Source organism: Hirundo rustica, chromosome Z, assembly GCF_015227805.2.
Source record: "Hirundo rustica isolate bHirRus1 chromosome Z, bHirRus1.pri.v3, whole genome shotgun sequence".
NCBI lineage: Eukaryota > Metazoa > Chordata > Aves > Passeriformes > Hirundinidae > Hirundo > Hirundo rustica.
Genome location: NC_053488.1, coordinates 82,178,473 through 82,194,794, shown reverse-complemented (window position 1 = coordinate 82,194,794; position 16,322 = coordinate 82,178,473). Strand labels below are relative to the sequence as shown.

General features: G+C 43.3%; 1 protein-coding gene across 3 annotated transcripts; it reads right to left on the bottom strand.

The window, feature by feature from the left end:
* Positions 1 to 1,919: 1,919 nt before the first annotated feature.
* Positions 1,920 to 16,291, bottom strand: RAD17 (RAD17 checkpoint clamp loader component). 3 transcript variants are annotated; one of them, XM_040090761.2, is made up of 16 exons: positions 16,003 to 16,291; positions 13,678 to 13,959; positions 12,909 to 12,992; positions 12,057 to 12,213; positions 11,443 to 11,579; positions 10,301 to 10,353; positions 10,084 to 10,209; positions 9,929 to 9,998; positions 9,212 to 9,323; positions 7,021 to 7,218; positions 6,501 to 6,586; positions 6,070 to 6,216; positions 5,497 to 5,643; positions 4,645 to 4,765; positions 3,748 to 3,805; positions 1,920 to 2,712 (listed from the first exon to the last, which is right to left on the bottom strand). In XM_040090761.2, exons 1-16 carry the CDS (start codon positions 16,033 to 16,035, stop codon positions 2,511 to 2,513), a joined length of 2,013 nt encoding a protein of 670 aa, XP_039946695.1. In that variant the 5' UTR covers positions 16,036 to 16,291; the 3' UTR covers positions 1,920 to 2,510. The 3 variants fall into 3 exon arrangements, with proteins under 3 accessions (XP_039946695.1, XP_058280142.1, XP_058280143.1); XM_058424159.1 differs by lacking the exon at positions 13,678 to 13,959 and having other exon boundaries at positions 16,003 to 16,268; XM_058424160.1 differs by lacking the exons at positions 13,678 to 13,959; positions 16,003 to 16,291 and adding an exon at positions 13,581 to 13,654.
* Between the last annotated feature and the right edge of the window lie 31 nt (positions 16,292 to 16,322).

Here is a 16,322-nt window from a genome sequence, read left to right as displayed (position 1 = left end):
GTCTGTGTGTCTAACCCTAACCCTGGCCAAGGTCCCCTGTGAGGGAGAGCCTGGTGCCAGCCCCAAGCCCATGCCGAGTTACAGCTTCACATGGAGACAAGGCTGTGTGGTTCCAGCATGAGCCGTGGGGGTCCCCAAAGGCACCCAGAGCAGGTTCAGCTCTCTGATCACACCCAGAAAGTACACAGACCCTTCCTTCTCAGGATGCTTCTAAATCACAGAATCACAGAATGAGCCAGGTTGGAAAAGACCTCTGAGATCATTAAGTCCAGCCTATGACCCAACACCTCCTCATTAACTAACCCATGGCACCGAGTGGCACGTCCAGTCTTTTCTTAAACATATCCAGGGATGGTGACTGCATCATCTCCCTGGGCAGCCCATTCCAGTGCCCAGTCACTCCTTCAGTGAAGAATTTTTTCCTGATGTCCAACCTGATCTTCCCCTGGCACAGCTTGAGGCTGTGTCCTCTTGTTCTGTCACTGTTACCAGGGAGAAGAGCCCAAGCCCCACCTGACTACAACCACCTTTCAGGGAGTTGTAGAGGGTGATGAGGTCTCCCGAGTCTCCTTTTTTCCAGGCTAAATAACTCCAGCCCCCTCAGTCATTCCTCATTGGGCTTGTGGTCCAGGCCCCTCACCAGCCTTGTTCCCTTCCTCTGGACATGCTCCAGCCCCTGAATGTCCATCCTGATTTGGGGGTCCAGAACTGGACCCAGCATTCAAGGTATGGCCTCACCAGTGCTAAGTACAGGGGAAGAATCACTGTCCTGCTCCACACCATTCCTGATCCAGGCCAGGTGCCATTGGCTTTCTTGGCCACCTGGACACACTGCTGGCTCATGTTCAATCACATGTGTGTTGACCAGCATCCCCAGGTCCCTTCCACCCCCATCTGAAGCCCCGTTCTCCTCCTTCCCCTCCTTCCTCCTCCTCATATCTGGGACAGTTCCAAGGGAGCCAAAATGGCAGGGGGGCTGCACTGACACTCGTTCTTGCACCTGCCTGTGCTGCCAGACCCGGCCTCGGCCTCAGCCGATGGGCTGTGAATTGAGTACTGGTTTTCATGGGGCAGCACTAGCACTGCAAAACATTCAGGCTCCAAAGAGAATAATGGGGTTTTTGTGTGTGTGCCCAGGTGGTGTTTTCATGTGACAGGTTTTACACAACAGCTCTGCACACTGTAGCTCACAATGCCAGGTGAGCATTGAATTCTGCCCTAACAAGGAAAAGGCCAACACAGCAGCTGCAGCTACCTGGTGCTGCTGTAAAGAGAGCTGAAAAGGTACAACAAAGGAGGGCGGAGGTGTGCTTGCAATATAAAAATCAGTATTTTTGTGCCTTGTTATTACTCATGCTGGAGGCACCCCAGGAACCCCATCCAAAGCACCCAGGGGAGGAGGAAAAGGCTTAATGGTCATGAACAGCCAAAGACATTCTGATTTGCTGTAGTAAGTATAGCTGTAACAGAATTTTAGACTTAGGAGAGAAATTTTTCCCTTCAAAATACAGTAGCTGTAGATGAAGACTATAATCTGTCCCTTGAGAGAGGACAGATACAGTCTCTTTAATAGCATTAATCCAAGGTCAGAATGGATAAACACGTTTTCTCTCACTAAACTGGCTGTAAGCAATACAGAAATGCAAACGTGCATCACACAAAACTGTTCTGGTTTTACTTTTTTCCCTCACTGCTGTGGCATTACTAACCACAGCACTGGATCATGTGTCAGTTGCCAAACATATGATCAGTGTTTTCCCCAGCGAAACTGCAGGTCAAGGAGAAAAACTGCACATTATACATTTAACCTCTTACAAAATACAACTTCTCCTTAATTGCTGCCTTTTGCCCTCTAAGAGTTATGAAAATATCTTCCCAATATGTATACAAAATAATCCATGATACAGCATTAGTTCCACTTATAAAGACATGAAGATCTTATTTATGTCTTCTGTAAGTCAGAGTACAAAACAGTATTAATACAGTAGAAGGTTTTTTTACATCACATGAGACATCAGACTTTTCACGTGTAACTTTCAGCCTCTTCTTTTCAGAAGGGCTAAACTTCCAAACAGCAGGTTTTTTTTAATGTGTGAATTTGAATAAACCCTTCAGATGCTGACAACTTATGGAATGTGAACTCAGGAAACACTGCACAATTGCAAACTATATTAAAATATGCCCCTTAAAAATAATTTAAGACTGACACTGCTGATCTATAGTCTCTTTCGAACCCATTTCAGTCATTTATTTCTCTCTTGTTACTGCCCTAAGGCAATTTCATGGCTCAGAGAGGCAGGAAATGGCTTGTACCTTAGCACTTGGCTCAGGCTGGCCCTGCAGCATGAGGACGACACCAGAAGCTGTCTGGATGCTCACAGAAGGTCTGGACTGGCCTCCCAGCCGTGGTCCATGGCTTGGCAGCACTGCTGGGCAGAGCACACTCTTCAGCAAAGGCCTTGGCAGCACCTGAATGCACATGGGCATGGCAGAGGGTGGCTCCTGGTCTCTCAGTCGCTGTCATATTCCTCGATTCTTAATTCCTCCTCCTCCAGGATGGCCTGAGCTGCGATGGGCTGGGGCTGGCTGCCAGGCAGGTCATTCCCACTGGACTGGCTGGAGGGGAGCCCCTCAAGGTCGCCGTCAGCACCATCCCCGTGGAACAGCTCCGGCACCCCGGGGTCCTTGTCACCCAGAGCTTCCAGCTGCAGCCTGCAAAGCACCAGTGCAATGACCACGGGCACACGGCTGCTCCCACTGCCAGTGCTCTGACAGAGGCACTTCAGGGACTGCTCAGTAACAGTTTATTCTCTGTCAGGACCCCTGAGGGAAGCAAACACCTACATTGTTCTCTACTACGGTTCCTGCACACTGAACAGATGGAAAAGGATGACAGTGTTCTCAACAGGAGGTCACCTCTCAGATCAGACATTGTGACACACCACCAACATATTAATGCAGATACAAAATGTCAGTATCCACAGGTATGCTGCAGGGAAACTTAAAAGGGATGAGGAAATTACAATTCACACCTTGTGGCGCAGACCAGGGGGCTGACAAAGAAATACACCCCTCAGGGACACTCCTTCCTCCCTAACAACCAAAATTACTTTTAATACAACAGCTAGGGAACAGGGTGCTTCTTGAAAATACAACTTGGAAATTCACAGTTAAACTCAGCAGCAACACCAGGGACAAGTAGGAGTGGCTCTGTCAGATGCCTCAACAAACTATGTCCCAGTTAGGAGATGACAGTTTGTCTCACTGCAGCTGTGAACTTGATTCTTAGCTAGAAACCCACCAATTAAAACACTTCTTAAATTCCAGAGGCATCACAGCTACAGAACTGTAACTGAGGTTCTACTGGGGTAAATGAAGTCTGATTCAGAGGGCTCACAAGAGAGCTCCTCATGCCATGTCAACCCTGAGCCTGCACACATAACCTGTGAGGAGGCCACTGCAGCCACACAGGGATAAAACCCAGGCTTTTCAGCAATCAGTAGCTATAGCCTGACAAAAAAACATGCATTCTGAAAAAAGATTTACTCTAAGTAGCCTTACAAGCAAAACTTCTACAAGATTAAACCAGTGCAAATATCTAATTTTACATTAAGTAACTCATTAATTAAAATTTTTAAAATAATTTGTCTTTGAATGTCACGTCACAGACTTACGTAATGAAAGGGTTCCTCCCCTTCATATATGACAGTCTCACTTTTTTTAATCACAGACAAAAGTTCAGCTTACCTCCCAAATTGTCTTTTCAGTGGCAGCCTCCCCACATCTTGTATAAAAGCAATCTGAGCTAAGAACAAAGAACCACCAGCACCATATTAGGTAGATCATAAAGAACAGACAGTTGAACATACTGAAAAATAAACAATGACCTTAGTCGAGTATTCTTGTATATATTTCAAATATTTTAGATACCAAAACACTGTGCATGTAACTGTTTTTTTCCCACCACAACATATTTACAGATAGCCTACACACAAAATTCCAAATCCCTGACATTCATCCCCTGTGTATTTATCATGTAGAGCTATTATTCCGCAGCCTACAAAATTCACTCATCCTGATGTCAAACCCTTAGTTAAGACATGATGCTTTTTATTAGAAACAAGTAACAACCACATAAATGACCCAGCTTTCTAAATACTAATTTTTGCATTATGTACCACAGAAAGTAAATTTTTCTGCATGAACTGTTTGCTAATGGATCATATCAGATTTTTTAATGCACTGCAAACTTGAATTTTGCTTCTTTGATCTGTGAAAGGCTTTTTGAGGTGTTTTAAGTTGCTGTTACTGGAAAGGTATCAGTAAGCAATGAAGATCTAGTCAATATTGCCCACTCGGTTTCCAAAACTCTTCTCATCAAATCCTCCAAATATAATAAATGTAATAAAAGCTGTAAGTCTAGAGAGCACCTTAATCACCAAAGTTTGACCAATATACCAGGGCAGCTTTAATTATGGCTGTGGTACTGGAAGCATCTTTGGGCATCACCTACATAATATTTAGCAGGAGACTGTTTTATACTGAGGCAAAACCATAAACAGTATTGAACTTTAGGCTTATGAAATCTGTCAGTTTCAATCGCAAAAAGAGTCCAAGATCAAGAGTTACCTTGATCCATCTTACCTTGGTTTCTCATTGGGTTTGCTAACACAGCAAGATAAGGCAGCAGCTCTGTCTGAAGGCACTCAGGTGGCAAACAGAAGCTTGAAAACAGAGATTTTGCAGCAAGGCAATTTTCCCGATACTGTAAGTGTTGGGGGGGGGGGGTGTGGGGTGGGAAACACAAGTGAAAACCCAACCATTATGAATGTAGATGTTCTGTACCATAACACACAGACTTTCTTCCTGCCTGCTACAGGGAGCAATTGAAAAATGAGACCAGATTAAAAAAAAGGTAAGCAGTCAACATACCAATCATAAAAATGGTAGAATCCTTCAACTTTGCCTTTTACTGGGCATTAAAATTAAAAAAAAAAAAAAAAATATTCCTTGATTACAGAATTCCCAGCCCACCCAGGCCAATGCCTTTTTTGCCAACATATTAGTTCAAATGTAAAAAACCACCAAAACCTGCTGTATCACCTGACATTTCTGATAAACATATAAACCATAACAGCAGAAATTTCTTACACTTACAAAACACTTCAATGTGCTTCAGTGCACAAAACCAAACTCAATTCTAGAAATACTTTACAGTATTTCAACTCCAATTGTCTCTATTAATTTAGGATTAAGATTCTCCCAGGAACATGCCAGCTTGGACACAGGCATCAGACTTCATCAGAGGCCTCCAATTTATTATTACATTAAAGGAGTGATGCAAACTGCTCTTCTAGCAAATGCTTTATAGAACCAGATTATCTCATGTACGGTATTTGACAAGTTTAGCACTGTGATCAAATTTCGTCTATACTACTCAGTAGTCACACCTTAGGGGAAAACGCATCAAGAAAAAGAAAATAATCAAGGATGTACCTTTTTATTGATCAAGAACCACTGGGGTTTATGTAAGGGTCGGAATCCCATGCCCCCGTGCTGGTGGGCAAAGGCTCTGGACTTGTTGGAGTGGATCACCCCCCGGGTAGCCACGGAGGCACTGTAGCTCTCCATCACAAGCCGCGTCTAAGAGAGAAATGGGGCCTTGTGTGAGCTCCAGGCAGCTCATTTGCACCAAAGCACACTCAGCAACTGCAGTGACATAACATGCACAGCATTTTAAAGTTTAGGTTACGGCAAAACTTGTATTCAAAGCAGCTGAGAAAAAAGAAACAGCTTGATTCCTTCTTAGCACAAACATATTCTACTCAAAAATACTTTGTAGAGTATCCTACAAACACTACAACCCACTATAATAAAATGCTGACAGAAGCTGGACAAAACGTAGGCTCTGCATCTCTCCTGTAGCTGACGTGCTTTAGCATTCCTTAACAATTCACGTCACTCACACCCTAAGTTTGCAGCGAACTTTCAAAAACGCAGCTAAAAGTTGAGAGGCTCAATGTCAAAGTACTTAAAAACAAGTATGTGCCTAAAAAAGATGACACTTACACTCCAGTTACTACAAAGGACATCAGCAGTGCTCAAATATTCACTGGCCCTCACTACATCATCTATATCAGAAAAAAAGTCCACGTAGTTCTGGTGAAGGTATAGATTGAACATGCTTCCAGACATATGTGATTTTTCCACAATATCCTGTTAGGAAGAAGAAAAGTTTGGATTTTACAGGTGGATAAGGAAAAGGATCCTGTGTATAAAAAGCTGTGATACATCTAGGCCAGGGAGCTGGAACACAAGGTCCGTGCAGTGATGCCCAGACACAAGGAGCTGGTTTGCCCCAGCAGTCCCTTCCAGGCGAATGTTTCTCTAACTCAGACTGAATGCACTCCAGCTGAGACCAGTATCAAAACCCATGTGACCGAGAATTTGCACCAATCACTCAGGACCCAGCTGTATTTGTGAAGCCATTGCAGGAGTACCTCAGGCTGAATGAGCAAGGTGTCCCGGTGGTGTTCAGACAGGTGAGCAGGCAGCTTAAGGCACTCTGCTTCTGACACTGCTTCTCCTGAAAAAGATTGCACAGGCTTTAGTCTTTATGTTCAGAAATGATGTTAGCAACTGTCAGCTCCACCAGCAGCTAAATTATACCATTTTCCATTCCCAGAAAGCTCTAGTACTTAATTATTATAGTCAGTATTACACAGTCATCAACACACAATTAGCTGCATTAAGCTTCATATAACAAATCTAATCAAATTATATTTGTATTCCCTCACCACACTACTTCTCCTCAGTTGGTTTTGGAGCCAGTATTGTGGATTACTACTAAAATATGCACAGCCAGTGAGATTAGGGACCCTGATTTATCTGATTTTATACTGTTGTTACTGACCAAACATCCCAGACAGAGGCCATCTCAAGCCTTACTTTAGCAACTCCAGTTAGTAGCAGCTGACATGCTTTGCCCCCTGGAAGGGAGAATAAGTAAAATTTTCTTACTTTTGCAATAAATAATTTTCCCCAGGGCATGGAAAAGAAAAATGGATGCATCCTTGCCCCCAATGGCTTGTATCTCCTGGTCTTCTGAGGTATCACATTTACTTTTCCTTCTTACTTTGGATACTACTGCTTCCTCACATTTTATTGTGGAGCTCTTCTTCTTCTTCTTCGACCAAAAATCTTTCTCCAATGAGCAGTCTATCAACAAAATCAAAAATAAAATCAAGACAGAGTATATGAATCTGCAGAAGTTTTCTATTATGTTGCTACTGCTGATGTTCTACGTGAACAAACTGTACTAATAAAAGGAACAGAACAGGCTATATAAGTGGGAGCACTATAAGAAAATTCATTTATTAGGAACACAACCCAGTCACCTAAATTAGCATAATTCATTACCTACATTCCAATTCTGTTCCTTAAGCCACAGCTGAGGTACCAAGTACTTCTTTGAACAATAAACAGCTGTCTTTGAAAAAAGCATTCAGGCTTATCCCTTCTAGTTCAGATGTATTCCCCACTTGACCGTGTTTAGAATTTCACATTTATAAAGCACAAGTACAAATATATGTAAATGGTATTTCAGTTATATCCTGTTATTTCAGTTACATCTGGTTTACTTATAAATTTTGTCTTCTACTGGCATCATCTGTACCTCTCTGAAATATAAAGTGGCAAAGAAAATCTTTCATTTAGGTGATTCTTCCAACTGCCTGCCATCTTCCACAAAGTTTTGAGCCTCATGAAATAAAACCCTTATTCTACTCTAAGTTACTAAACTTGAAAATTTTCATCCACAATTTCAGTTTGTGGCATTTGAATGGTCCTTACTGAGCTAAGAAAATTATCCTTTAGATATTTATTTTTACTTTCACCCAAAATTACCATGGATCTATTTTACCCATTACAAAGTGAATGTATCAATTATGTTTGCATAGATACACACATGAACACATCTTGCATAAATAAAAACAAATGCTGCATGCTCAGGAGACCGGCAAGGAGATGGAGTTTCTCCCAAACTTGCGCATTATCACCGGCTGCCAGTCATTCACCTGAAATACCTGCACAACTGAAGATGTTCTGTTCAAACACCTTCTTAATGTTAGAGAAAATGTGAGAGTGAAAATGTTCAGTGTGCTGTGACTTCACTACGTGACTCCAATAGTCCACACACAAGAAGCTCTAAAATCATATGCCTTTGTTTTCTTCTCTAACTCTCATGGTTTTACATTTCCAAGGTAACTTATTAAAAAATACAGAAACTGAAGGATGTGTCCGGCAGTGAGATACTGCATGCTTTTCTCAGATATCACCAATCTAATATTCAGTCATACTAATGGCATAAGTACCACACTGAGAACAATTCTCTGTTTTTCTGATTCACACAGAACAAACCATGCTTGGTACACCTGAAGACATCATCAGAATAATTGGCCTTCAATATCTGCAAGTTAAATTTAGAAACTTTACTCTCTGCCTTGTGTAACTGACATTGCCTGGATAATTTCAATATACCCTAAAACTTAAAGTACAACACTCCCTCAAAAAATGGACTTGAAACTACCTTTAATCTTGTATTCCACAAGCATGCTTTCTATTTGCAAAGCAAAAGGGAGGAAAAAAAAAAAGTGTGACAGAAACAAATGTGTGATTCCAAACAATACTACGTATAGCAGAAGACAATTGATGACTCTGTTTCCTTAGGTCTAAGTTTAGTGTAAATGATGTCACCATTTCACAGTCCTAAGAGTGGACAACGCGTGCCAGAGTCCTGCTTTTAAAAATGCAACCCACATCAGTTCCTTAATAATTATTGACTTGTAAGGTGCTCATAAAATAAGCAGTTTAGGAAATTCAAAACCCAAGCAATGAAAGTATCCCTTTCAAACTAAGGCTGCAGCATAGAAACTTTAAATAGCAAACACAAATAACAAAGATATCAGGAAGAAAAGAGGGTATTTCATCAAATTACATCAGCACATGCCCACATGTCATGGTTTAACCCCAGCCTGCAACAGCTGAGCCCCACTCACGCCCCCACACAGCCTGTGTTTATTCCTGCTTCTCCACAGGAGCGTGTCAAGAATGTTTTTGCAAGTCACCCACCTGTGCTGCAAATGTGAATAGAACATGTTTTCAGCAGAAATGATCAAAATACCACTTCACTTAACAAACCTGTAATTTTTACCTTTCATAGAGGAAAACTGTAGGCTGTTTATTGCACTTCTTATGTCACCTGAACAACCTCTACAAAGCAACTCCAGAGATGTTCTATCAAGGGTGTAATTCTTCTCTCTGCTCTACAAGGAAAAACAGCATTCAAAGCAATAGGAGAGCAGGAAAGGAGTATTTGAACCTGGCTCTGGGAACCCACCTCTGACACACACCATGGACAGACACATGAGTATCCACGATGTGCTCAAACCACGGAACACTGTGAACTTTAAAAAACTTAATCCATTTAAGCACACTGTCACAACTTATATAACAATATTAAAGAGAAAAATGCACATAAGTCTTTGCAAGATGTCACTCAATATGATACTTCCTTGTAATCAAAGCAGTTCAGGGATAATACAGGACTTAGGTTCATGACCTCTTCTGGCCTCCCTGAATACAGGAATGATTATATCTCTCCCTATTATTTGTTTCATTTGTAGTTACTGTATAACCAGAGTAATTTTCAGAAGAAACTGTGTAGACTCAGACCACAAATCAAGTGAAACTAATCTTAAAAACAAGGTATCTTTCCAGCTCATTCCCTGCTTTCTGTTGCCCAGGGGAAAATGTTTTTTCTTTGGGAAGATGTGGGGCTCTGCTATCAAAGATCAAATACAGTAACAGATATAACATATTCTCATATGGTCGTAGCACTGTACAGAAGTGATGAGCTTTGATAACTTACCATACTGGCTTCTGCTGCAACTATTCGATTAAGAACTTTCATCATATTTGTTGGGGCAACAGGCTTGAAACTGTTGAATTCCATTAAAAAAAAAAAAATTAGTTTCTAACCTCTCAGTTAATTGAACCATGTTTTAATGAGGTAGAAGATCTTACCTAATATTGAATATACACAACTCCTGTACAATTTCTGTGGGGAATAGTGATCCCTGGTTGCTGTCTCCACTGAAGTTATCTGAGATTATAAAGACCAGAGGGCACCTACTTGTACGAATGAAACTCCTGCATTGCAAAACAACAAAATGTGATGAACATCAAATTCCACCTCTGCAAATCACTAAAGCTCATAATTAACAACTTATTTGCCACTGACCTGAGGATTTCATGTAGACTGCCGGGATCTCTGTAGAATTGGTTAGGAATGTCCTGGCCAAAACAAAGAGCTGCTGTCATTACATTCAGATGTAAATACTCTCCTCCACAGACTGATTGTCATGGCACACTACACTGCCATGACATTTTTAACTCCTGGTTTGCTTGCTGTCAACTACATTTAAACACAGCTGACACTGGAGACAGTCAGCAGGGGGAAACAAACCCAAAGCATAGTATGTCTCATTATGGAAAACGATCATCTAAGAAGAAATGTTTTCTTGCTGTCTCAGTTTCTTAAGACACAGCCTTGGGTGATCACACTGCATGTGAACAGGAGTTTTACCCAGAGGACAAACATTCCAGGAAGCCACTCCCTTTGGGTAGAAGGCAGGATACCTATGTGAGGTGTGACTGCACAAGAAGGTGACTTTATAAAGACAAGTCTCATGAGACTCTGCTTCCTAAATTCTACGGTACCTTGCATTACCCGGCCAGAATTCATCTGTTTTGGTCTTGAAAGTTTACAGACAACCTGAATACCTATTTCTAAAATTTCTCTCAGGAAAAGGATTGAAAATTTCAGAAAGAAATTGCTATTGAAACACACTTCTACACAAGTACAAATAAAGCCTTTTCCTGTACCTGCCCACAAACCCTCAGTTCACATGAACCCTAAACAACACCGCCTGTGTAAAACCAGGGAGGAAGCACCTAATTTCAACTGTTCCTGCTTGTGTTCATTCTCATGTGTCCCCTACACTCTCCTGCATCATTAAAAACCAGGAATAGTAATGTATTTTTCACTCTTCCGGTTTATACACACATATATTTCTAGAAACCTAATCATCTAGAAACATGGGAATGACCTCTCAATGCTCTACTTTTTGATACTCTGTTATGTATTTCTGTGCTCAAAACAGACTCCCATTTCTGCCTGACTACTTGCTTTTGTGGCATAGCTAACAACAGGTAGGACGTGGCTCTGGACTGCTGTAGAGACAAAAATTAATGAAGATCTCACCTGCAGTAAAGCAGACTAACTATGGGATACACCAATCCAGTATCTGAAGCTAGTCAGCACGTCAATATTACCAAAAAAGGCACTGTTTTAAACATAACATTTCACAGGTTTTCACTTACTTCAATAAGAATAAGCTTTTTATCATTTTCTGAGGACTCCCCAAGCATCTGAAGTTTGTTATACTTATTTGCTCTTAATAGAAAATCTTGAAAGAGAGCTGCTTGGGCCTGACTCGGAAATGTATGAAAATTTGAGTCTGAAAAAGAAAACTAATTAAAAATACGCACTCTATATTATACCAAGTAAAATATAAAAACCCACATGAACTAATACCCACCCATGCTATTTTCTGACAGCAGCACTGAACAAGCCCTTTAGCAAACATGTGACAAATACAGCAGAATTTTTACAGGGGTGTAATTCAACTGAAGACCCAGACAAAGACACTTACCTGTTTTCATTTATTTGGTTCAAACTATATCCAGGCTATTACAGAGCTCTCCATACTGACTTGAATTTTCAATTATTTTGCACTAAACACTGTAAAAAAACCTAAATCCTTTTCCAGATAAAAGCAACAGAAAGATTCTCATTAAACACTAAGCAATGGAATTACATGGATGGGGATCTGACTTCATGTGACAGAAATGAAGCAAAAATATGAGACAGAAAACTCACAAAAGTAACTGGAAGGGGAAAAAAAGATAAAAAGAAAATTCCCCAACATACTTACCATGACCAAACATATTTCTCAAGTCTTCCTTTGTGAAGTCTAAAGAGAGTGGATTGGTCCATTCTTGCACCTGAAGGCCAAGATCTCTGGCTAGGATTTGCAGAGTTGCAGTTTTTCCACAGCCAGGAGGGCCAGTCAGCAGCAAGACAGAGCCACTCTGACAAAGAGATACAAAACATAATGACAAATGTGATAAATAAAGACCGACAGTTGGCTAAGGATGAATATTGGTTTAACCTCTCCTATAGTTTCCATGGTAATGATCCTCTCTCCCCGTGAAACCCCAGTCACACATTTTATGTGGTTAATTTACCTGCTTAGCTCTCAGACAGAGAGAACCAGCCCAGGACTCTGAGTGCCCTGCTCTGTTCCTAATGCCTCTGGTAAATAAACGGCATATGACTCCCAACACAACAGACACTCACCTGGAGAACCAGCTCTGGAAAACACTAGGCAAGGCTGGCAATTTGTATCTAAGGACACCTATTATCAATCAAGATTAAAAACATACTCACCATCCTTACACCAGCTCAGTGCAACTGGAAATTTTCGTGAGACTTAAAAATTACCCTGGCAGAGATAAAATGGAGCTTCAAGCACATACTGAAGAGTTGTGGTTTATGACTAGATGCCAGAAAACAGTATTTCTGAGCAAAATCAGAATCCTCCTCTTAGGAGCATAAGTCCAAAATAAATGTACCAGCACTAAACTATGTTCTTACAGTATTTCTAATAATGCAGAAGATACACAATCACTATCTCTCTCAGTTGAGGCTTTTTTCTGAACTTGAAATTGTATCCAGCTCATCTGTACGGTTTGATGCCTCCAGTTGCTGATTTTAGCAAGTTTACCTGCTTTGGCTTCCTCTGAAATACGTGCATTTTTAACCAGGTTTCAACTTCCTCAATCTTCTTCTTTTGCACAGCAAGGTCATTCTGAAACAAGTTTAAATTTGTGAAAGTTATATACTAAACTCTTGGTTTCTAATGATGAAATTAAACAATAGGATAAATGCTGGGTAAAATACCAACAGACAGGTTGGTGTGTTCCAGTTACGTGTGTCCTCTGCAGAAGCAATGCCACAGTTAAGGATAATCATCTCATCCTGTTTCCTCAAACAGTTTTCCATTCTTTGTAATCAGGAAATAATGATCTATTTATTATTCTTTAAGTAGTAACACTACAATCTTGTGTCAGGATACTTCATAGCTATTGCTGGAGCTAGTCCTTTTTACTTTTCTTATTCTAATATTGCAGAGGTTTTTGGAACTTCTGCAAATCCCACACAGCTGGGTTTCCCCAGTGCTTGGAGTACTGCATGTGCCTGGAATTCAGTAAAAGGTTCAAGAGTTCACAAGTGGACTGACAGGAAACAACATCTCCTAGAGCATCTTTTCCTGCTCAGGAAGCCTGGAGGACTCCTACAGATAAAGAGCTTGTTGGAATCTGGCTTTATGCACTGGCTAGCAGTGAATCAACTAGCAGTCACTGAGACTCAATAACCCAGAACCCTTGTGCTTTACCAAACAGGGAATGGCGAGAGCCTGGCTGGTGCAGGACAGAAGCACAACATGTCCCTGTGATGTCACTGCTACACTGGCACTGGAGAAGCTCTCACACCTGGGTTTCAGGTCTGTATCTCTCCACCCATGGCAGCTCCTCCTGGGCCTGGCTCCGGCTCCGCCCGGGCTTGGCACAGGGCAGATCCGCGGCACACGGCTTGGCTCTTTTCCTGGGAGGAGCTGTGGCTCTGCTGTTTTCTGCCACAGGGCTTGGGGCTCTCTGCTTCTGCCGACGGCCTCTGCCAGAGCTGCCCCTCAGCGGCTTCACAGGAACCGCACAAGGGGCAATGCCTGTGTTTCCAAAGAAGTCATCAAACGGATTTGCCAGCCACTCTGTCACCTGCAGAAACACAAATGTTTGGGTAGGAATGCAGCACTCTCCCTCCCTCAGCTGGGCACAGCTCTCTCTAGAAAATGGGAGATTTTTATCAAGTGTACACTGCCCCATGCCTGGAAGTGTCCCAGGCCAGGATGGATAGGGCTGGGAGCAACCTGGGATAGTGGAAGGTGTCCCTGCCCATGGCAGCGGGTGGCACCAGATGGTTTTATGGTCCAACCAACTAGAACTGGTCTGGGATTCTGCAATTCTTCTGTATGAAAAAACAAGCTGCATCATTGTGCCAGGAGTATTTTGCAGCAAACTGGCAAATCAGAACAAGTTGAGAACTCCACAAATACACATCCAACCTAAAGAAATAAAAAAGGATGAAAAAAGCAGCAGACCACTTTTATATGATGGTAACGTTCACGCTGCCTCTGTGTAGTTCACAGTATGTGGCACTTCCCCCCCCCCCCCCCCCCCCCCTTTTTTTAAAAATACTTACAATGCAACCATTTGTGCATAAAAGTTAGAAACAGATGGCAGAGGACAGTTATTGAGGCAGCATAGTAAAATCAGGGAGTGTCTGCTGCTCTGGGCAGCTTGGGCTGAAACAGAGCCCATGCCAGGACAAGGAACAGTGCTGGCAACAGCACCAGGAGTTAATTCTGGATTTGAGGAACACCCTGCTGGGACAGGGTGGCAGACTCATCCCCAAATAACACCACGGGGGTCCCGTGGCCGCCCCTCAGTGTGGGGATAACAGGCTGGGTGCCCACGCCCCTCGGAGAACATGTGAGTGACAGAACAGGGAGAGCATCCCCCAAAAGGGCTGTGAAACGCTAAACTAACACAGCAGAGTACCGGCAGACAGGACGTTGAAAGCTGGGTGTAACAGGAGACTCTGCCTGGAATGGGATCAAACAACTCCAGCAAGGCCCTGTTTGCAAAGCCCTCAGAGGGAAATGCAGGAGGTGGGGTCACGCTGCTTTTGGGGTGAATAATGCTGAAACCAGCCTGACTCCTCCATCCCAAAGTTCAATATCCTGAGAGGGAGCTGAAGCTGTGGCAGAGCTGTTAAAATCCCAGGAGAAAGGAACAACCAAGTGACACCACTGAGAACTTCTCCAGAGCTGCTGAGCTGGCACAGCCTGGGCACATCGGACTGACAGGGCAGCACTTCAGACTAGAAAAGCCAAGTCCCAGATTTTAATGGCAGTGTCTCCTGACATTTCCCTTCCTGGGGAATGTGGGGATTCCTCCTGCAGTGGGAATGATGTGATCTCAAGATCACTGCTTGAGGCTGAGCCAAATGCACACAGCCTGGGTGAGTAATGTCAATCTCTATTCTGCAATTGGTTTTGCTGGCTTTAATACATTACCTCAATGTTAAGAATCACAGAATCATTAACACTGGAAAACAACTCTAAGATCATTGAGACCATTTACTTCCTATTTCCAGTGTTCATATAAGCATATTTGCATTTCAGCTATTGCTCCACAGTGTACTATAGCAGCAGTTATAGCGCCTGTAGTGTGTAGTGAAAAATTCTGATTAAGATCTCTTTGTCTAATCATTACCAAATAAATTTGCATAAATATATCTGGTTTGGCATCCTCGATCCTGCAGGACAAGGCTGTGTGAGGTTCAGTGACATCTGTACAATCCTGTCCATACGAGCCACTGACCAGCTCTGGGGCTGAGACTGGACTCAGATGCACCCAGACCCGTCTCTGAGGGGCTTGGAAAGCCAGAGGGTGTGGGGCGGTTTGCAGGACTATGGGAGGCTTTGGGGGTCCCTTCTGCACCTTGTGAACCAACGGGAACTTCTCTGACAAGCTCTGTCTGACGCCCACACCGTGTCCATGACAGAGCAGCGGCCTCGGCTCCGTTACTGTCACACAGGCTGCGCTGCGCCGAATTTGCACAGCCACCCACCGTCCCTTCCACACGCAATGACACCAAACCAAAACTCTCTCTTAGTAAAAATCAGAACCCCTACTGAAAAAGGACAAACGGACAATACAGAGCCCACAGAGGAACGACCGGGCCACCGGACCCACCTCCGCCGGCCTTCCTGGGCCGCTGCCGGACATCCTCGGCAAGGGGGAGCCCTCCGCCTGTGGCCCCGCTGCCCACGCCGGGCCCAGGCGGAAAGCCGATGCCGGGGCCTGGGACTTGCTGCCCCGGGACTCGGTGTGACTCGGTGTGACTCGGTGCTCCGGAGGGAGGGAGACCCGCCTGTGACTCCAGGCGTGACTCGGTGCCCAGGAGTCTCGGGGAGATCCCGGCGCTCCGGTCCCAGAGCCCCTCGCGGGGGGGCGGAGGAGGGGTGGTCCCCTCTAGGGGTCCTTCCTCGCCGCCGACTCTTAGCTGTCCGCGC